The sequence below is a fragment of the Mixophyes fleayi genome, chromosome 8, assembly GCF_038048845.1.
Source record: "Mixophyes fleayi isolate aMixFle1 chromosome 8, aMixFle1.hap1, whole genome shotgun sequence".
In the NCBI taxonomy this organism is placed as follows: domain Eukaryota; kingdom Metazoa; phylum Chordata; class Amphibia; order Anura; family Limnodynastidae; genus Mixophyes; species Mixophyes fleayi.
Genome location: NC_134409.1, coordinates 38,549,742 through 38,573,032, shown reverse-complemented (window position 1 = coordinate 38,573,032; position 23,291 = coordinate 38,549,742). Strand labels below are relative to the sequence as shown.

Sequence of the window (23,291 nt, the reverse complement as noted above, 5' to 3'; positions counted from 1 at the left end):
GAAATTATTGATTACCACCTTCGTCCAATTATTAAATTTCCACTGCTGGTATTGTCTAACCATGTTAAAAGAATATAAGTATTATATATTTTAAAATTTTTAGGGACCTAAGCTAAGCTCTAGGTTAAGGAGCAATGCTCTATTTCAATTTCAGTTCCCGTCCTGTATCCCAATTACAACTCAGCTCTGGTGCATGCTTAAAAAATAACCAGATCATCTCCACTCTGGCTCCAAGTCTTGGGGCTGGCTCCTAGCTCCGGAGCTTCATTCAACCTTACTTTACACACAGTGGGCCCTTATTTATAGTTGATGCTTTTTGCACCCCAAACATACGGGAACAAATTCTGTTGAAGTGTATTAAGATGTGTAAGTAGATTGACATGTTTTTCAAGATAGTCCAAAACAAAATAGCAGTTTGTTGGTACTTTCTTTCCACTAGATTGTGGAAGATGTATCTCCTGTCCAAAATCTCGAACTTTCTCTCTGCCAAAATCCCCTTCCCCTACATTCTTACCACCCTTATTCTTAAATGTGTCTATCTCTTCCCCTGATTCACCCCCTTTCCCTAAATCTCAAACCCAGTTGAAATTGAAAAAAATAAAATCTCGACAACTGTGAATAATGATCAAATGATTCTATTTCTTTTCACTACCCTTTGTCTTTCAGTATTTCATGATCATTATTATCAAAAAATAAACTGTAATTCTTGTTACAATATTTTTTGCTTGTTTTCTTGATTCTGTATACTGTATTCACCTACCGGTTCATTTATATAAAAATATTTTTTTTAAAAAGCATTTTTATGGCAGCCATACTTCAGGCTATAACTGTGCCCTGCTATGAGGTACAGATACAGCTTGATGGTGGTAGCAGTAATTGCAAAAGTTGCATTACCCTAATAATAACATATACACAAGAGAGAATAGTGTCTTGACTGAGTTTATAACCGTAGTCCAAATGGAAATGGCAAATAAGTACCTAAATATATGGCTGCAACTTGATATAATATAGCCGTGCCTCTAATTAATGGAATACTACCAGCTGAAGTGGTCAATACGCAAGATAGTGCTGCTGGTGTCCTAATCATCTTTACGTCAGACCCTCCAGTACCCGCAAAAGATAAACCTCATAAGGAGTATATCTGGGTATGCATGTAAGTCTCATTAGGTCGTAACTTATGCACGTCTTTCCAGATTCCACCTCTCTCAAAGTAAAGAGCAGCAAGTCTAAGATACGCACAAATCTATATACACACGCATTTGGTTTATATGAGCAGTATGGAAATGCACCTACTTATATCTCCAACTGTTAATGAGACTCAGGACATTTATTTGTCCAACTCTAAATGAGGCCCAGAATATTTAATTATACATATTTCACTTGTCACTGCTCACTTTCATTTGATACACAGTTTTCATGGCCCATAACGTGATAGATTGATTTCTTTAAGTCACCAGGTTAATTTTTTACCTTACTTTTTACCCCCTTCTTTTCATTTGTGTTCCGCATATTGAGGAGTTAATTGATAACTGAGAATGTCACAAAAGCCTTTTGAAATAATAAACCGAGAGAGAGGTACAGAAAGAATATTCTAAGTCTGGCCTAAGCTTGTGTATTAGAGAAACATACCGGAATATATTTAGAAATTCATTCTTTTGCATCCAACATACACCAAGTTAATTACAAATCAACTTCTGGTGCCCCAACACTCTTTTCCACCACAATAATCAACATAGAATCGTCATAAAAGCTGACAGACCTAGCTGCACAAAATACTTAGATGAATTGATGCATTTTTTTGACCAGTATTACTGACCTGCTTTCAATAATATCCGCACCATCTAGCATCTGTACATACTTCTCTCTAGTACTTAACCTTGTCATGATAACTGCTGTGGCTGTAGTATCAAACTGGAGACAAATATTTATTAAATAAAACTTATTATAGTGTATTATTACAGACACTAGATTCTGTTTTACTAGAATCAACATACTGAAGCAGTAATGTATTTATATGGCATACATGAAATATGTAAACTGGCAGCTCCTCCCATCTAGGCAGGATAGTTAATAACCAGCACACCTTCTCACTTTAGTGCTAGATAATCAGCTTTTCCTCATTTACAGGCTTATTTATTAGTATTCACCAATAGGACTAGTTTTCCATTGCTGTTTATCTCTCAATAGTTTCTATATCAATAAACATATTGGCCGGTGGCAGTAAGAGTTAACTTACTGCTTTCCCAGTTCAGTATTAGGGGATCTGCACATGCCTCACTCAGCTTCCAGTTGCACTTATTAAAACAATAAATATACTATATGGACAAAAGTATTTGGCCATACCTGTTAATTATTGAATTGAGGTGTTTCAATCAGACCCATTGCCAGAGGTGTATAAAATCAAGCACACATATTTGTGATACAAAATCACAGTGCGGGGTCAATGACTGCTAAGGCACATGGTACCTAAAAGTTGCCAACACTCTTCTAATTCCATAGCTGAAGAGTTTTGAACTTTCACTGGCATTAAAAACTGTGCTGGTGAAAGCTATAAAGACAGGGAGTAGCTGCAGGGGCGGATTGGCCATAGGCCTTACTGAGAATTTTCCCGGCAGGCCGGTGGTGTTCTGAGGCCGCCTGCTATTCTTTTCATTCATTCATTCACCGCCGGCTGACAGTGACGCAGTCCTGGAAGTAAGTCGCCAGGCTGACTTTCACTGAGGGTGGGCTGCAGTTTGCAGGGTCACCACACGCAGGAAGGAGTTATCCTATACAGCGCAGTGTCCTGGAGCTCAGATAGGCGTGCTCACAGCTCTTCCATTAACCAATGTGGTACGGACATCAGTGTGAGAGGTGAGTGAACTCACATATAGGACTACAGAGCACGGTTTTATAGTTTTTAGTGTGTGTCACAATTTGAATTGAGACAAAAGTATGTGGCATATCATCTGGGGGCACTACTGTGTGGCATATCATCTGGGGCATTACAGTGTGGCATATTATCATTATCATCTGGGAGCACTACTGTGTGGCATATTGTCATCTGGGGGCACTACTGTGTGGCATATTATTTGGGGCACTACTGTGTGACATTTTATCATCTGGGGGCACTACTGTGTGGCATATTATCATCTGGGGGCACTACTGTGTGGCATATTATCTGGGGCACTACTGTGTGACATATCATCTGGGGGCACTACTGTGTGGCATATTATCATCTGGGGGCACTATTGTTTGGCATTATATGATTTGGGGGCACTATTGTTTGGCATAATATGATCTGGGGGCTCCATTGTTTTCCATAATATGATCTTGGGGTACTTGTTTGGTGCAATGTGATTTATTTGGGGCACTGTTGTTTGGTGTTTAGCATTATATGAAATGGTGGCACTATTGTTTGGCGTTATATGAACTGGGGGTCCTATTAGCCACCCTCCCCCTAGATGGTGGTATACACGCCCTTCCGGCAGCGAGCAGCGGCACAGAGTATCCCTCGGTCTCCCGGGGTACACACCCTAATAAAGGGTTCTGCGCACTCCCATGGGTAAGTGACCTGAACTGAACACTCTGAGATAGTACTGAGCTAATATCAGATAATCATTGGCAACAGAAATTTCTTATGGACTAGTTCTGCTGCCAGCCTACTGTATCATCTTCCTGTGTCTTCTAACATCCGAAATTGTATTTCATCCTCATTATTTGGTAGCATTTAACGTTTTTATTCCTGTTATGAGACAATGTTACACGTTTATGATTTGATTCTACTGCAGAACAGTGATACTCTCACACCTGACAGTGCTGCTGTCCTTGCAATATTCCAGCACTGGCATCTTTCTTAATTTCTCTACCTGGTCACTTTTAAGTAGGTTTTGCAAGTAAATTCATTAGGAATTGAATGGATTATCCTGTAAATTTGGAAACTCACAATTACTCTTCTGCATAGCGTTTACTTATTATTATTACTCTTTATTTATATATTACGAACATGTGTTATATCTGTGTGGAACACCAGCATTTTATTCATGCACGTCAGTCCATGTGTAGATTACAATATAATTTACCTAACACATACTCGCACACGTGAGGAGCAATTTAGTCATTGTTAAATGCTTAATGGGGGGGCTATAGGAAGGGGAGAGGGATCTCAGAAGTGAATGAGAAAAGAGACTGGCATGGCCTGCTTGTGCGGTGTGTCAAATGTTTTTTTGTTCACACTCCTTTTGCATCCCAATCTTCAGTTCTTTACATTCATTGGAGTGAATTCAATTGGCCGCATTACTCTCAAAAGTAACGCGGCCTGCGCAATATTACCGTTATTATGGTAATAGTGTGCATAATTACTGTTAGTACGGTATTTTTTAACGCTGCTTTTTTCTCGCGGCTCCCTGAGCCGGGTTGAATTTACTGTATTAACGGTAATACGCTTAATGCTGCGTTGTTTGGGGGGAATTTAATTCCCCCCATTAAATACTTGAGGTATAGCACAATACTTTTATAGCCTTTCTTTGTGTCTGTTTATTTGTGACTCTTCCTACCACTGCGTGTTGCATTATCCTTGCCTGCCACTGATGACTGATGTGGTTACGGATAATTGAGTTTACCCCGCTACTTTTGTGTTGATCCCACCCAGTTTGTTTGGTCCCACCCATGTGTGGCCACTTCCAGAATTTTTTCCAGGGCCTCTTTAAGTTCCCAATCCGCCCCTGAGTAGCTGTGTTTTTGCCGGAGATAGGACTATTCTTTAATTAATAAATAGACCCAACATTATAATTAGTAGTAATTTTTGTGTAAATTAAACATTTCATATGTGATTAATATTCAGTTGAGCAAGCACCCACAAACCTTTCCTGCAAAACTGTCTGTTGAAATTCAGTGTTATCCAGTATACTCATCACTACTTCATTCAAAAGTCACTTGTGAGAGCCATAGGATGTTTACAGAGATTTGTACCTATCAATTCTTAATGATATGAGAATGGAACGCAAACTACAAATAGTAGATCTGGATACTTTATATTATGTTATATTATAAATGTTTACCTGAGGTCTACCAGCTCTTCCGATCATCTGCAGAATGTCTGTCTCACTGTATTCCTGGAACATTCCTGCAGCATAATGTATGGTTGATTTTATGACAACTAAATGAGCTGGGAGGTTAACACCCATAGCCAAAGTACTGGTGGTAACTAAATAAAATGAAACAAATTAAGCAAATTACAACTTTATTTTGAAGGTCATATACAGAAAACTATTATTTACACTAATATTAAACAATTATGCTAAAAAGTAAAACATAGTTCTATATTTCCCAATGAAAATTGTCACTATCATTTGGTAAATGTATTTTATAGTTTTAACAGTGCTACATATTGTGTTTTTAGAAGTAGTAAAGCAGAAGCTATTTTCTCTGGGTAAATGCAGTACCCTTACACAGTACTGGCAGGTCTCCCACTGTAAAAGCTCCTTCAACTATTTTCCTATCAGACACGTCCACACCAGCATGGTGATATCCAACACCATAAAGCAGGAGATCTGCAATGGAAGTTTTAGACAAGTAAAAAATATCATTAAACCATTCCAAATCAAAGGTGAGTAACCTGAGGCAGTTGTAGAACTACGAGTCCCAAAATTCCCGGCTATCTACTGGCCTCTAGATGGCGGAGTATACTGGGACTTTTAGTTTTACAACAGCTAGAGAGTCACAGTTTGCCCATTTATGTAAGATAGCAACTAAAAAAGATAAAATAGTGGGGAACGTACCTCGAAGCTTTGCATCTTTTAAAGCATTAGCAGTCTTTTGAAGCCTGGAGGAATAGGAAACAAACTTTTCAACAGTTCCAGTTATAGCAAGCTGTGTTATCTACAAGAATTATGTGATAATTTCACAAGATACTTTACAAAAGAGTCTGCCTGTTGCATAAACACGCACAGTTGCTAATATTTTAAAATCATTTTCAGGGACATTTTGCTGAGCCGGTACATCTACTCACATCATGCATGATATTGTCCCAGTGGACCTTGAAGAACTGCAATCCTTAACATATATTGTTTACTGAATTTGATCATAATGCAATGATTTTGAATACTCCACTTAATAAATATGAATTTGTAAGACCTACATAATATCAACAGATTATGAGATTTTATGTAATATGCAGAGCAAATGTTTCTTTCATTGTGCATTTAGCCAGGATGTATTGAGTGTTGAAGATCCTCAACAGTTGAACAGTAACAGTTTACCTTAGTCTGCTTTTGATATGGCACTATGTCACTTGATTCAAATTATGTGTAGTAATTTTAAATACAGTGTATGATAACATATTAAAATAGCTAAGCTTTGAAATAAATATTTGGCCTGTTTGCCAGCTGCCTAATATCCTCGCCAATGTTGAGTGTGTGGGGCCGGCTTGGGACAAAAGAAGGATTGCAGTGCTGAACCACTGAAGCCTTCAAGTGAACCTGTCAGATTAAAGTAAGACTGAAAATAAGTGGAATGTTGTATCTTTCTTATCTTAGTGAACTCTTCAGTTAAATATAATATAGAAAGAATAATGTGACTTTGCAGTCATGTCTTAATTCAAATTAAACACTGCAAAAAAAGAACAAGAGGCAGCACAGTATCAAATTGCAATTCAAAGAATTGTATTGTGTTGAAAAAAGATATAGTTTACATTATGGCAGGAGGAGATGGTGAAGAGGCAGCACAGTATCAAATTGCAATTCAAAGAATTGTATTGTGTTGAAAAAAGATATAGTTTACATTATGGCAGGAGGAGACGGTGACGAACGTTCCAGGGCCCACACCCTTTCTTAACTGCACTCCCTATAGAGAGAATTTGATTGTATGCTGCCTCTTGATTCTTTTCTTGTATACATTCACTTTTTCAGTCAGTTTGGAACACCCTCACACCAATATGCTATTTATTTAAATGAAAAGTGTTACTGTAAGGTGTACATTGGAGCCACAACATATATTTTTAAATCCTCCAAAAATGGTAAAGGCTTTAGTCTAATACATCAATAAAAGCAAACCTCTGTTTATGTTCAACGCTCATGATAAACTTTGCATCCTTTGCGAGGATAGAAGCTGCTTGCTGTACACCTTTCCTTGTGGCACAGAACTATGAACAAATAGATTGTTTAGGAGAAATGTAAAGTAACAGGAAATGGAAACGCCAAAATAAATGACAGGAAGGTTATATTTACCACAAGTGTTGGCTTCTGATCTGAATAGGTCTGTATAACACCTGCTATTTTATAATTAAGGGATAGATCAAATTTAAATTCTGTTTGATTACTGCCAGAAGCGAACCCCAGAACTACTTTGCGTAGTTTCACTGGTCGGTGAAATTCATCCATTTTCATACATATGGCAGGATGCTTCTCATTTGAGAGCCATTCTGCAATCTAGAATGGGAAAGAAATATATTTTTTAATTCATTTTTAGAAAAAACATACCCTCTTTTGGGCTTAACAATTTTTTCTGTTTTAAATCATAAGAGTATTAACACATACTCTGTCTATTTGTATTTCTATGTATGTGAAATGTTATAGTTAAGGGGTTAGGCCACCCCCTAAAAGAAAGGAAATCCAGATTTTATATGATAGGGATGAGAAACACCTCAATGACTTAAGGGAGAGTTCTGGGGGTAAATGTATTAAGCAGTAGATTCTGCAAGTCACCGATATTCAGCGACTTTGCAGGAGAAATTAAAAGTGGCAATGGCTTTCAAGGTAAAACTTGAAACTTGAAAGCAGAGCATGCCAGGGCCTACTGGAACATGCTCAGCACACAGCCCAAGACCTCCTTCCCCTAAAGACTCCCTTTTAATGCCAAGCACACCAGAGACAGGTGCGTGCAGCATCCATTAGCATATCTTAACTGTCTTGGAATTGGGACAAAAGCACTGGTTGGCGGGACTAAACAGCCACCTTAAATTAGAACAGGTCCACCTAAATTGGGATAGTTGGGAGGTATTTCTAAAAACATACTTCTTTTAAAAGATAAGTCCACCTTTATGGACTTCATTGACTTACCCTATTAAATAAACAGCCTAAGTTGCTTATTTTGTTAAGAGTGCATGTAAAATCTTGGTAATTTTCAAGTTTTCCTGACTCAGAAACTCTATTAGCATTGCGAACAACCTGTTCCCAGTGCCTTATCATTCTAGACATGCAGTTCTGCTGGAATTTTCTAACTCAGGTAAACTGGTAGTATGGGGTAAGGCATAAGCAATGTATATACCATTTCAGCATCAGCTTCTGAACGATTTATTGTAGACATAAAATATGCAATATAGATATTTTAAAGTGCTAAAGTACAACTATTTTGTATTAAAAGGTGTAAATACAACTGTACACAATTCAAATAAGATTTTGAAATATTTGAAGTTTTGGAGTGAAATGACAACTTGTATATTGCATATTGTAGTGTAAGTTTGGAACTGTAATTTATACACTAGACCATAAAATGTCTTATTAAATATTACTTGAACAAAAAGAGTAGCAAGCCACCTATTTATTAAACACACAGTCACACACTACAAAGTAAATTACTGTGTATACATTCTCATGTAATTATAGTTATTATTTTTTTCAATTACTTTACAATATTTTCTCAAGTTTAGATTAGAGAAACAGAACAGTGGTAATGTGCAACTTACAATACAATATATGTACAAATTAAGTCAATAACATAGCAGCATTCAAAATTTTATTGATACTAATGGTGAATATGACAATAAGTTTTGCTTTAACAAGACATACATCATCAGCATTTGGAATTGTTGCCGAAACTGCTACAAATCGCAAAAGCAAAGGTACTTCTGCATTTTTAGTGGCACGAGAAAGGGAAATATGTATTGTTTTCATCCTGCTGACAACAACTTCAAGAGTTGCACCTCGGCTTTCATCTTTCACTGTGTGCACCTAAAAAAATGACAAATTCACACAAACATCTTAATAATTATAACCACCAGGTAATATATATATATTAAATATATATGTATATTTAAGCTTCAAAAAACAAAACACAAACAACCACTTAATCACAGGTGGAAGCTAATCAGCAAACATTTCCTACTGGCACTCTTGCCTTTAAATAATCAATAAAAATAAAAATGAACACCTTCTCAAGAAAATGCTATCGCAAACCAACTGTGACTAAACATAATACAAAAAGTCATTCTGGACGAAACACTTAACGTTGAACTTCAAACATTCAATCCATTGGTATCTCTTACGGAACACTTTGCAGATAGCAGGGATTGAGATTTGTACACAGTGCCCTCCACCGACATCCTTCCTATACTAGACTCTACTAATTCTAAGGTAGGAATTCAATTCCTCCCACAATAGCGCCGTGATGTACTACCGTTATTGCGGTAAAGTTAATCCGGATGTCTGCTCGCGGCTTAGTGAGCCGCAAGCAAAAAGCCGCAGTTGAAGTTACCATAATAACGGTAATTAAGTGCACTATTACTGTAATAATGGTAATAGTGCGTAGACTGCGTTACTTTTTACAGTAATGGGGCCAATTGAACCTGCCCCTAAAGATCTAACGGCTCTAATACTAACAGTTTTATTCAAAGGTGAATAAACATTAGTTACATTGTTTCTACTATACACAGCTTTGTACATGTTTTATATAACACTATGGAGTAGATTCAATTCCCTACATTGTTTTTTTCAGAACGTGGGGCGTGCATCATTACCGTTAGTACCGAAATTTTAACTCAGATATCTGCTTGTGGTTCAGGGAGCTGCGAGCAAAAAATCAGCATTGAAAATACCATACTAACGGTAATAATGCGCATCAATTACCGCAGTATCGGTAACGATGTATGCTCCACGTTGTTCTAAAGAACAACGCGAGAAATTGAATCTCCCCCTATGGATTTAACTGGATCGCAATTTTTGTTATTAATTACAAGCTGGTCATTGTGGTCACATTAATGTTATGTTTTTGTCATGCATTTGGGGCTAGGCCAGGCCTCCTCAGGGGAAGAGCGTTACTTCCCGACGTAAGCGCCCTTTTTTTAACGTGGTTTTATCCACATGTCACCACCTCATCATTCTTCTCCATCACCTGATCCTTCATCTTCATCGCCACATCCTTAATCTCCATCGTCTTACTGTTCTAAAACCTCTCGATACACGCTTCTGCTAAACACCTTATCACTGTGCTCAATCAGTCTTCCTTGAAGGGCAGTATTCATAACCTGCACTTTCACATCACTGCTTCTCCGTACTCGTGAAAATGCAACATACAATCCATGACCAAACACAGGCTCTGGTAAATAAATATCCACACGGTGAAGAGTTTGAGCCCTCAACTGGTAAATTTAGCCTTTACTACCCCTCCCACGGGGGGAAGGGGGGATGATGGAAGTTAACTGACTTGACTATTCTAATTTTTTTGTCAAATAATGTCAGTATACCAAATTTCAGGTCAATTGGATGAGCCCTTTCTGAGAAAATAGTTTTTTCCACACACACACACTAATGCACGCCTCTACACATGTGTGTTCATGAGGTAAAATTAACTCACGAAAAGGAGTTTGAGCCCTACCAAATTTCAGGCCTTTTTGATTTTTTTTTCCCACACACACTAAGAATTTAGTAGGTCAGTGTATAACTCTGCCCAGCAGGTGGCACTGCAACTTGGTTTTTTTTTTCCACACACACACACACACACAAACGCCACTAAGCATTTATATATTAGATATATATATATATAATTTTTTTTCATATACTGGTGGCTTGCCCACCAATACAATGGGAGCTTCCAATACAGTAGGAGGCTCCCATTTTAAATTACAATCACTTTAATTCAGGTAAGTGTATGTTCAGTTTTTAATCTTATCTTTTCAATCTTTATTGTAAAAAAAATAGCATTTTTTTGTGTATGTGGGCCAATAGATAATCATACAAATAGTGTAGTGCTATTTGTATGATGATCTATTACTAGTGCTTCATAAATAGGTTCCCCAGCGATAACCTCATTAGTATTTTACAGAGCAAAACCAAGCCATTTTGCTGGCAAAAACATAAATTTTTTAAAGCAAAATGGCTTCTTGCACTTTGATAAATCAGCCCCTGGGTTCAGTACTGTAATAGAACATTATTATATAATCTATTGCTAACCCCCCCTTCCATCTTCACGGATGAGTAGGCAACGTGCGACAGCTGTATAGGCTATCACTGGCGAAATGAAGCAGCAGCTCCTCCCAGGCATAGCCAGACAGTGGAAATCGTCACTGCCGCCCTGTGGCTGAACGGTGAGTCCCAATAACACTGGGCGTTGGCAGCAGTTTTGTCTCTTTTCTACTGCTAATATGTTTGATTTCTGATCATTCTGGCTCAAGTTTGCATATGTTGTATGTGTGCATAACATTTTTCATTATGTGCATTTTTGTAAAGGTTGTTTATGCATATATATGTTTTTGGTTACATTATTTATTTTCAGTATTTATTATTTATAATAATAAAGTACCGCTAATTAAGTAACACTAAAACAGCCTCTTTTCATCTTATGAAATATATATTGTACCGAAAAACAGCCTTTAAGGCTGGGCCGCTACTTATGTGCCAGTGCTGTGTGCTTGCTCCCTGGGCTAAAGTCTGCCAGCCCTCCCCTGCCTATAGAGATTTATCTGTCTGAACCACTCCCACAAGTAGCGGGAGGCAGGAAACCGCCAGTGAACTGAAATGACCGCTGTAGGAGAGTTGCTTAAAAGGTGGAGTAATGATTTTTTTATATTGGGAAATGGAAACGTCTGGGAGGTTGAACAGCCAAAAATCTGGGTCATCAGGGACTGGGCAACCCATAATTTCCACACCTTATGCCAGTATAGTGACATGACCACCATATGTGCAGGGGGGGGTTCTGCCCCTGATCCACATCTCCAGCACGACCCTGAGAAAACCGGATGCATCTTACTTAAATACCGCGTCTCCACCAGAGAGAGGCTAGTGGAGCTTGCCAGAGTGTACTGGAAGGCTCTAGCTCAATATTGGTCGGTGGTAGGACTCCCCCAAGTTCTCTATCCCAGGCCCCGGCATAACCAGGTAGGGTGGGGTAGAGGCTAACAATGAGCAACTGGTATATGGCTGAAATAATCTGTTTGGTTTTGTGGAGATGCAGCACAGCTCCTCCAAGCCAGAAAGACTGCTATTTGATTCCTCCTTCAGCTGTAGATAATGTCTGGCCTGCAAGTACAGCCAGAACTCCAACGGGGGGCGGTCCAATTTTTCCTGTAAGAAAGAGAAGGCACATACACATTCATTGGCCACCAGCTGACCACTCCTAATCGCCTTACCAGCAGACCATGCCTTAAAAGCCCTTCATGTCAGTGTGGTGGTCGCACATCAGTCCAAGGAGAAAATCTGGGTTGGCGGTCATAGGGATGAGGAAAGACAGTTGAGATGAAATAAATTTCAGAGCTCGTAACCTGGCCCAGCAGTGAAGCATGAGAACAATAGTGGGATAGGATGAGTGTGAAAATTTGGGTAAGCAAGGGAGTATGGTAGTAGGATTAACTTGATAATATTTAGCAAAGAGGGGTAGTTGAAGCCCCTTCCCCCCTGTATTCTCCTCCTATATAAAATATCATGGCTAAATCTGTGAGGCTTACTGGCACAAACAAACTAGCAGACCAACTTTTGGAGATTGAGGAAATACCTGGGTATTTCTACACGGAACTTTAGAGGGTTCAAATTGATTCTGTACAGGGTAGAAAGGTCCCTTGGTAGCAATACCCCCAGATATTTAATCTAAAGCGGAGCCAGGTTAAGGGGAAGGAACATTGTAGACATGTGGCGTAATAGTAAGGTTCAGTACAGTTAATTTTAAAGTTGGACAGTGTTCCAAACTGCTCAAACTCAAGCATTAAATTGAGTAAGTAGGGTTAGTAATCATAGCCAGCAGGTTGCCTGAAAAAGAGGGTTAAGTTGTGCTCCACCCCCCCACCTGCACCCCAGACACATCAGGGTTATCACTAATGGACCTTGCCAGGGCCTGCATGCAAAGAAAAAATATCAAGGTGGAAAAAGGGCAACCCTGTTGTGTGCCATTGTCGATGGAAAACATGTCAGACAGACAGCCATTAATTTTAATGCAGGCCGTGGGGTACCTGTATAAGGAGAGGATTCTATGGAAACAGACCGGACCCAATCCCATGTGCTTCAACACCACCTCAAGGAATTTCTAATAAACTCTATCAAATATTTTTTTGCATCAGCAGACAACAGCAAGGCAGGGGTGCTTCTACCCTCTATCAAATGCATCAGGTCAATAATTTTGATGGTGTTGTCCAGAGTGTCTAGGCCCAGAAACCGACCTGGTCTCTGTGAATTAGATCTGGCAGAAGAATCTTTAGTTGATTAGTCTGTACTTTTAGCAAAAAGTTTTAGATCAACATTTAATAGGGAGATTGGATGATAACTGGAGCACAGAGATGGGTTCTTACCTATTCTCTGTTTCTATCTCCAGCTCCTCCTTCTCTCCTCTACTTGCCAGGGTCCCACAAGGCTCTGTACTTGGCCCTCTGATCTTCGTGCAGTACTCCTCCTCATTTGGTGAACTAGTCAACTCTTTTGCTCACCAATGCCACCTCTACTGTGATTACATCCAATCTATGTTTCCTCCTTAAATTTCTCTTCTTTTCGTGTACCCAGCTGTCTCTCTGTTATCTTCTTATGGATGTTCCATTGTTAGCTTAAGCTCAAAATGTCTAAAACGGAGTTCCTAATTTTTCCTCCTTCTAGAGTCTGCATACCATTCACATCTCTCTTACTGTGAAAAACACTACCCTCTCCTCTGTTGCTCATGTTCACTGCCCGGGTTTTACCCTTGACCCACCCTCTTTTTCACTCGCCCAATCCAGTATCTCTCCCATTTCTTCCATCTTTAAACCATTGCAAGTTTAAGATCTTTTTCCTTTCTTGACACTACCAAATTTCAATCAACTCTTTCCTTATCTTGTGTCATGACTGCAGCAACAACCTCCTATTTGACCTCCCTATTACTCGCCTCTCCACTCTTCAATCCATCCTCAACACTGTGGCAAGACTGATTTTCCTCTCCCACCATTCCATTTCTGCAAATCTATGCAGTGGTTCACTGTTCTCTACAGAATTAAATTCAACTCCTCACCTTCACCTACAAAGTCATCAGCCACTTCTTCCCAAAATACCCAACCTCATTATACACCATACTCCTGCCCACCCAACTGCCACCTGTTTCCATCTTATGAATTTTATCTGTTAGTTCACTCCTGTGCTATGCTGTATTTCCCCACACAACTGCGCTACAGAATTCTGTAGCACCATATAAACAAAAACAATAATGTTTTTTTCTACTCTGCTTTACCTTATTACCTTTTAATTGCTCCAAGAATAACTTGAACTGAGACCCAGCAAAATGTGCAGTTAGTAAAAATTATTTTTTATGCTATCATAGAACAGTATAAAACATAAAATATTTGAATATGATACAGTTTAAGCTTTCAAACACCAACATGAGATTCATTTTTATACGAATATCAGAACATTGTGCTGGTTTAGGGTATATATGGGCCAGCTTGTAATATATTTTGTTTTACAGTACTAAGAAACTGACATATTATTATTCAATAATTACCTCATCTATAAGAAAAAGACGTACAAGTTGAACCAGGGTATTGTCTCTCCATTTCCTGGTCATGTTATCCCACTTTTCCTAAATGACATATTAAATAATTTACATCATTTATATTCCGATTTCTGAAATAAATATAATTATGTAAAGATTGCTACATATAGGAGAATGCACATGAATATTGATTTTACAAATGGGAAGACAGTGATTCTATCCAAAAAACAACAGCTTTCTCAGGGTAACCAGGATCCCATTATTGGGGCTCATTTACTAATAATCCATTTAAGTACAATGTTTGCACTAAATCATAGCAACCAATTAGACACTTGCTTTCATTATCTAATTTGCAGTAGACATAAAAAGAGCTAATTGCTGACTGTTGCTCTGGTTCAGTATGAACCTAAAATAAATGTTTGGCGTTGAGCCTTATTGTGCCATCACTTGATTGCTGCACTGGACTTCAAAAGATGCTGCTTGGCTTTTTAAGTTCAATAAGTGCTGAACACTGCATTTTTCTTTTGTTAAGATTTGAGCTCTTGTGTATCCTATGTGCATCAACCAGCTCTCATATGCTGTTTACAGTCACTCCCGTGTACCTGATAAGCAAAACAAACCTAAAGGTTATTTAAGACTATTGGTGTGGAGTTGCTTTCCATTTAAAACATGATATAAGGAATACCCTGAACTGATTAAATATTCACACACATTTAGCAAACATTTTCACATCCCAAAACCCCCCAAAATACCATCTTGATGCACAGCCACATGCTATACCCTTAGAAAGGAGCAAATACAGAAAATAGAAACAAATGGCATTTGTTCTTAAACATCCACTGCAAACTCACAGGCGTTGTCATGATAATGTGAGCGTACTGAATTTCAAATAAGTCATCCACCCCAGTATCTCCTGTCAGCTCCTTACAAATCAGTCCAATTGGTTCAAATTTTTCTTTCCAGTCTTCAAATCTTTGGCCACATAAAGCTTTAATTGGTGCCACTAAAAATAAAAACATCTTTATGTGAGATTTAATTGAGAATACAATTAAGAACTGGTTTAAGACTGCTATATTGTCTTTTTTCCAACCTTCACTATAGTAGGCTTGGCAGCAATAAACATACACAACCACATACCACTCAGTAAGTGCTGCTGCCTATACCTAAACCGTAAAGCGCTTTTAACTCAGAAACAGGTTGTTTTTGTAACTCATAGAGGTATTTCATGTTATCGTGGATATAAATCTACTCTTGCCTTATTTATGCTATGTTATAAATGAAACACTTAAAAGGCTTTGGTAACAATTATAATATAAATAATTTGTTATATTTGTGCTATACTTACTGTATACAATTTTAACACGTGTCCAAGGAGCAGGTGCTTCCATTAGTAATCGAACGATTGCTATTTCAAAAATCACTGTTTTTCCGGACCCAGTTGGAGCACACATCACAAAATTATTATCTGAATAGAGAAGCTAGATCGAGAATTTCAATAATTTATTAAATAAAAAAAACTATGCAACTAATAGTGTTTAATACTTGAATGTTTAACACTCTATTAAGGCACTACGCAGGAATGAGGCAAAAATAATGGGGTTCAGTTAGAGGTGAACACATATGTGCCTTTAGCACATTTATGGAAAGAAACATGCCAATAAACTAAAAAAGTATGCATATGTCCATATAAAGCATTTGGCGTATCTTGGACAACTACTTACACCTGGAGAGGAGGTACAGGCGAGGCAAGGGGTCAGCAAGCATATTCTAAGTACAGTAATGGGTGCTCACACAAGTGATTAGATGTAGTTAGTTGTAATCGCATCCCCAGATATGCCTCTAAGGTATTACATTATTATACTGTGTACAAAGAGATGTGACTTTAGAAATTACCATTAACACGGTCAACCAACATCTCCATGCTTGGCGCAAATACTACTGTTGTTGAGTTGTACACATTTTTGAGACCCGTACGTCTAAACATACATATGTAAGTATACACTTTTTTTGTGTACGTTTAGAATGCAAATAGATTCAACTCTATATGAAGTCCTCTACACTTAAATGCATACGGCTTTCACAAAATTCAAATTTCCACAGACAGATGCCAAGTAAATTTGGTGGACTGAATCATGGGAATGGTGAGATCCCTTTAATTTCACATAATTTTGATGGTCCACATATCTAATATTTATTGTAGTGATACAAAATTAAATAATTTAATGTAAATTAGGGCAATGCAAAGGACTGTAATTGTAAAAACCAAAAATGGAACATATTTTTTTCCCTATTAACTGTAAGAAAGAATGCAATACATACATCATCCAATGCTTTTGACTGTATGTAATTGAAATACGGAAATTCCTTGAATATATTCCTAAATTGTTTAGCTTTTGTGTTAAGGAAACATAGAAAACACAATCACTACAGTCATTCATTTTACAAATACTTTACACTAACATAATAAAACATATACAGTGCGCCCCAAGATTAATCACAATGTCTTTAAATAGTGAAATAACAATCAAGTCCGTGTCCTGTAGCAATTTCTCTACAGATTCCTTGTAGCACTAGCGGTATATGAGCTGCGCGTCTTTCCCTCTTTTCACCCGGTCTCCACGGGTATAACAGAGATCTACAAAATCATACAGACAGGGGCGCTTCCATAGTGCATTATCTTTATTTATTGATTAAAATAACAATAGTAATACACGTACCAGAGATCCTTCAAGTATGGGCATGTAGAATGTATATCAAAATAACACTTGTGAAAGTGATCAATATTAGCGAGCAGTCCTTACAACTTGTACAGCTCAGATCCTCTATGCGTTTCGTATAAACCAACTTTGTCCCACCCCTTCTGACGAAGTTGTTTTATACAAAACGCGTAGAGGATCTGAGGTGTACAAGCTGTGAGGACTGCTCGCTAATATTGATCACTTTCACGAGTATTATTTTGATATAAATTCTACATGCCCATACTTGAAGGATCACTGGTACGTGGATTACTATTGTTATTTTAATCAATTAATGAAGATAATGCACTATGGAAGCGCCCCAGTCTGTTTGAATTTGTAGATCTACTTCACACTAATGTCTACCTGTTAGTGGATTACTTTGTGGTTTGGATGGGGAATTCCATACAGTAAAATGTATTGTTAGGTACTGTAATAATTACCTGCTGACTATATAGTTTTATTATCACAACTATTTAAAAATCTATCTGGCAGAAGGTAAAACAACTTACATTTACGGACATTGTATATATGAGCAATAAATTCTGCCATGACCTTATAATGTCACTGCATAGTAGACTTGTAGTTAAGATTTTACAGTAAAAAATATATAAAGAAATCTTTCTGGAACATATTTTATTTTCTTCACTTTTTTTCTGATATGATACTTACTTAAGTCAAGTATTCCTTCACCCAATTTATATTCAGTTTATTTCCAATCACATTTTAGGGTTTTCAGAGATGAATTAGAAATATGTAAACCGTAAAGAAAGTGTCAGTATGCTTACTAACCTGTTCTCTCACAGCTAAACAATGTGGTACAAACTTGGACCTGTCAGTTAAAAGGGAGAGACACAATTCCCCTAATTTCTGAATTCTCAAGTTGACAGTGCCTGGAGAATTTGGATTTGAGATATCAGTATAATTCTGTATTTGGCAAACGATAATTAGACATCTTAGACCTGAGTCATTAAGGAGCAAAGCAAAAAAATGTAGTAAGTTTTCTCCTGGACAAAAAATTGTTACAATGCAAAGAGTGCAAATTAGTATATTTTTTTCACATAAGTTAAATAATGGCTGTTTTTTCGTGTAGCACACAAACAGTTCATAGCTTTTACACTGAATTTAAAAGTTGATCTAGGATATGCCCTATCTCAAATATACATCTGTCCCCACATTTGAAATTTACCTCCCTATCCAACATGGTTTTGCCCAGATGCAAAGTTACTCATTGTTTATGCTTTGCTCTCCTTAATGACTCTGCCCCTTAACGCAATACAATATGTGCCAAGTTAGTCCATGGGACAACTAATGAAATTACCTATAATTAATTATCAATTGAAATCCACATAAATAATTATGATGGTGAATACAGAAATCAGTGAGCTGAATGAAGGTTTCCAAAATGGAATACATCATCTACTGTTCTGGATGTCACATTTTTCAGTTCTAAAAACTGGGATTCTAAGCCTGTAAGAAGTTCAAACACTATGTAACATGATAACACTTCTGTTACAAAGAAACTGCACACAGCATTTTGATTGATAAACTGCTTTTGAATGACAGGCATTGAAATAGTTTGTGTTACTGTAAAGGTGCATACACTAGTATTAAAAATATGGATTTAATATGTGGTGTTTGTTTTTTTGCATTATATTTCTTTGTTAAATTTTATAGAAACCATAGCCATTCAATATCAATAAGCATCATAAGACAATTAAGGTTATTGAATAATAGCATAGTAAAGCCACAAAACACTTTGTTAACAATACACATAATGGTAGTATAATGAGACAAAACACATAAAAAAATCCCTGAATTTCAGACAATGTAAGTAGCAATCGTAAAACAAGTAAAGAGTAGTACGCATAAACCATGGAGTAATAACCTCATGACAAATAAGGTCAGCAAAGGGGGAAATACATGTAATAACAAGAAGGAAGGGAGGAGGAGTGAAGGATGAGGGAAAAGTGGGTGCTAAAGGAAGATGTTTATGTGAAGGTTAAGTGTCCAGGCTCAAATAAAATTTGCCAAGGAAAATGGTGTAAAAAGTTGGGAATAGCAGATGAGTCAGATCATGAAGGTGAAGTTTTTATTGAGGTGTATGTTGCAGATTCTGTGCGTGCCAACCATCTGCCCAAAGTAGTGCAATGAACTTAAAATTTGTCAGCAGAGGATAAAATAAGATTATGCTCCTGAAAAGTTACAGCATTGCAAACCATTATTTAAATGTTGGGGGGGAAGGAGATCTTCAATGGACCAGGATCAGCGCTTTTGCTACACATTTTAGGTGATTTAATAAAGATTGTTTATATATTACGCTAATAGTATGGTTGTCAAGTTAATGAGCCAGAAACACGGACTGTTGGGACTTCCAGTTTCAGGATTTCATTTGAGATGGATATCACCCCATTCCAAAAGGGATTTATTTTGAGGCAACTGCACCAGATGTGGAGAGGTGTTCCCACGACACTCCATCTCCAGCAGGTATTAGGAACACCTTGGTAGATTCTAGCAAGGATGTAAGGGCAATGATACCATTTGGCAAGTACTTTACATTGCGTCTCTAATACTTTTGTACTAACCGAACATGTCAGATTTCTGGAATTGAAGTAAAGTATTCTCAGTTGCCACCAACTGCTTGTACTCCCTCAACCTAGTCCACTTGAAGATCCTACCAAGCATAATGGCATCATAATAAGTGTAAAAATGAAGTCTTTCCAAATGTTTGCGCCTGTATAAGATATTAAGTAGGAAGCAAGGTTTCTTTCCACCCCACATAAAGTTTCTTATTGAGCAGTGTAGGTCTGTAAACAACATTGTGGGATATGAATGGGTAGGGCCTGTTAATGGTTCTCCAGAGGATATTCATTTTGATGATATTGGTCCTCCCTATTCAGGAAAAACTATTGTTTCGCCTATCTTTAAGATCAGTGCAAATTTTGTTCAAATTGAGGAGGATGTTGTCTTTCAATAGCTGTGAAATAAAAGAACAAGTTTGTGATCAACAATGATCCTACTCGTAAACCAGAGATATTAGGATTCGCCCAGATGAATCTGGCCAATGCTTCCTTGCAGATAACAAAGATGAGTGGTGACAGTAGAAACCCTTATCTAGTCCCATTGATAATTTCTACTTGTTCTGAGAGGGCACCATAGATTTTAATTTTAGTGGCGGGATGTTTATATAGTGCAAGCATCCTATGGAGTCCTGTCAGACCCAATCCCAAGTGTTCCAGAAGGCTGTAGATAAGCCTCCAATCTATCCCATTGAAGGCCTTGTCGATGTCCATAGACAGTAACATAGAGGGGTTGGTAGAGCGTGAAGCAATATGTATCAATCAACAATCTTGGTTGTGTTATCCCTCTCCTCAAGACAAATCCAACCTAGTCTGAATGGATCAATGTTGGTAGTATAAGTTTCAGTCTATTTGTACTAAGTTTCGCATATAGCTTCACGTCCTAGTTAAGTAGACAAATTGGTCTATTAATAGGACACTAGGATGGCTCCTTCCCATCTTTATCTACACTGATCATCCATAATATTAAAACCACTGACAAGTAAAGTGAATAACAATGATTATCTCGTTACAAGGGCACCTGTCAAGGGATGGGATATATTAGGCAGTAAATGAACAGTCAGTTCTTGAAGTTGATGTGTTGGAACAGGGAAAATGGACAAGCGTAACAATCTGAGCGACTTTGATAAGGGTCAGATTGTGATGGCTAAATGACTTGGTCAGAGCATCTCCAAAATGGTAGGTTTTGTTGGGTGTTCCTGGTATGCAGTAGTTAGTATCTACCAAAATTGGTCCAAGGAAGGACAACCGGTCAATCAGCAACATGGTCATGGGCGCCCAAGACATATTGATGCACATGAGGAGCAAAGGCTAGCCTTTCTTGTCCAATCCCACAGAAGAGCTATTGTAGCACTAATTGCTTAGAAAGTTAATGCTTGATATGATAGAAAGGTGTCAGAACACAGTGCATCGCAGCTTGATGTGTATGTGGCTGCATAGCCACAGATCAGTCAGAGTGCCCATGCGGACCCTTGTCCACTGCTGAAAGCACTACAATGGGCAAATGAGCACCAGAACTGGACCATGGAGCAATGGAAGGTGGCCTGGTCTGTTGAATCACTTTTTCTTTTACATCATGCAGATGGCCTGGTGCATGTGCATCATTTACCAGGGGAAGAGATTGCAACAAGATGCATATGGGAAGAAAGCAAGCCAGTGGAGGCAGTGTGATGCTCTAGGCAATGTTGTGCTGGGAAACCTTGGCCCTGGCATTCATATGGCTGTTATTTTGACACGTACCACCTCCCTAAACATTGTTACAGACCAAGTACATCCCTTCATGGCAATGGTATTCCCTAATGGCAGTGGCCTCTTTTGAGCAGGATAATGCACCCTGCCACACTGCAAAAATTGTCCAGGAATGGTGTGAGGAACATGACAAAGATGTGTTGATTTGGAATCCAAATTCCCCAGATGTCAAACCAATCAAGCATCTGTGGGATGTGCTGGAAAAAAGTCTGAGTAAAGGAAGCCCTCACCTCACCTTACAGGACTTAAAGGATCTGCTGCTTGGTGCCAGATAGAACAGGACACCTTCAGAGGTCTTGTGGAGTTTATGTCTTAATGAGTCAGAGCTGTTTTGGCGATACAAGGGGGACCTACACAATCTTAGGTAGGTAGTTTTAATGCTGTGGCAGATTGTTATATAATGGTAATGCGTGCCTCCAGGGTCTGATTCGAGAAGTATATGTCAATTGAAAAATTATTAAAAGCTTGGACCATCAGGGAAACAAATCTGTCCTTAAATACTTTTTAGTAGGAAAGTGTCCTGGGCCTGGGCATTTGCTAGGATGGGGTGGACTTAATAGCTTCTTCTAGCTCTCCTGGTATAAAAGTTTATTCCATCAAATTTATGTCAGCATTTGATAGAGTGGTAAAATGAATTTCCTCTAAGCAAGATGAAATATTCCTTTGCTGGAGAACAGGGTCCTCTTGGGGAGTATGTCTAGAAAGATTATATAGTTTTGAATAAGGAGTGAAAAGCAGCCGCTATTGCAGTAGTGATCCAATTATTATTATAAACCCACCTTAGTCTCCGTCAGTTCAGCTACTCTGAATAGGGAGGACTTATGACTTGTCTCCAATTTTTTACATTTTTGGAGAAGATGGTTTTTAGGTTTCTTTCTGTTTTTTTATAAAGCAGCCTAACTGTATAAGCGTGCCCCAGAGTACACATTTGTGAGCTTCCTAAACAGATACCTTAAAGACTTCTGGGTGTCATTAAGTTCAATATAGTCATCTATAGCCATCTACAGCTGATATTTGCAGTTGAATTTAACATGCCTCCGGAACAGGCATGTCAAATTCAAAATCCCAACTGGGCCAAATAATCAAAGTCTAAGATTGTGTGGGCTGCAAGAAAAAGAAAAAGTCTGATATGCAATTTTGTAACGTATATTATTAAGAAAAAACAAAAATAAAGTTTAATGTTTTCTTACCGATGCTTGACACCGTTCCCTTCATGCTGTTTTTCACACTGCGACCCCAATGCTGCTTTGCTTCCCTTCACCTGGTTTACACTGTGCCCTCTATGCTGCTTTTGCTTCCCATTACCTGTCTCCCATTTCACATTGTGCCCTTCATGCTGCTTTTGCTCTCCTTCACTTACCTTTCTCTTCTGTTTTCTTTTGCTTTGTTTTCTTCTTCTCGTGGCTGCTCTCTGTACGCCCCTCGCTGCAAATGCCCTCCATTCAGAAGAGAGGAGGGCACCGGATGCTGCCGCATCAGATGTCTGGCAGGATCAGATGAAAGCAGTGCAGCCTCTAGAGAGGAGATAATGAACTGCAGTCTGAGGCAGATCATGCCAGTAATAAAAAACCTACACTGCCATCCGCATCACTCACTG

General features: G+C 38.2%; 1 protein-coding gene across 1 annotated transcript in view; it reads right to left on the bottom strand.

The window, feature by feature from the left end:
• Positions 1-23,291, bottom strand: part of HFM1 (helicase for meiosis 1) — a 120,355-nt gene that overhangs the window by 79,671 nt on the left and 17,393 nt on the right. Inside the window, exons 6-16 of the mRNA XM_075184044.1 lie at positions 16,951-17,021; positions 15,977-16,109; positions 15,483-15,634; positions 14,641-14,718; positions 8,766-8,927; positions 7,206-7,406; positions 7,032-7,120; positions 5,760-5,803; positions 5,430-5,531; positions 5,040-5,185; positions 1,817-1,911 (exon numbers count right to left, since the gene is read on the bottom strand). Coding sequence (XP_075040145.1) covers positions 1,817-1,911; positions 5,040-5,185; positions 5,430-5,531; positions 5,760-5,803; positions 7,032-7,120; positions 7,206-7,406; positions 8,766-8,927; positions 14,641-14,718; positions 15,483-15,634; positions 15,977-16,109; positions 16,951-17,021 — 1,273 coding nt within the window. The remainder of the gene's footprint in view (positions 1-1,816; positions 1,912-5,039; positions 5,186-5,429; positions 5,532-5,759; positions 5,804-7,031; positions 7,121-7,205; positions 7,407-8,765; positions 8,928-14,640; positions 14,719-15,482; positions 15,635-15,976; positions 16,110-16,950; positions 17,022-23,291) is intronic.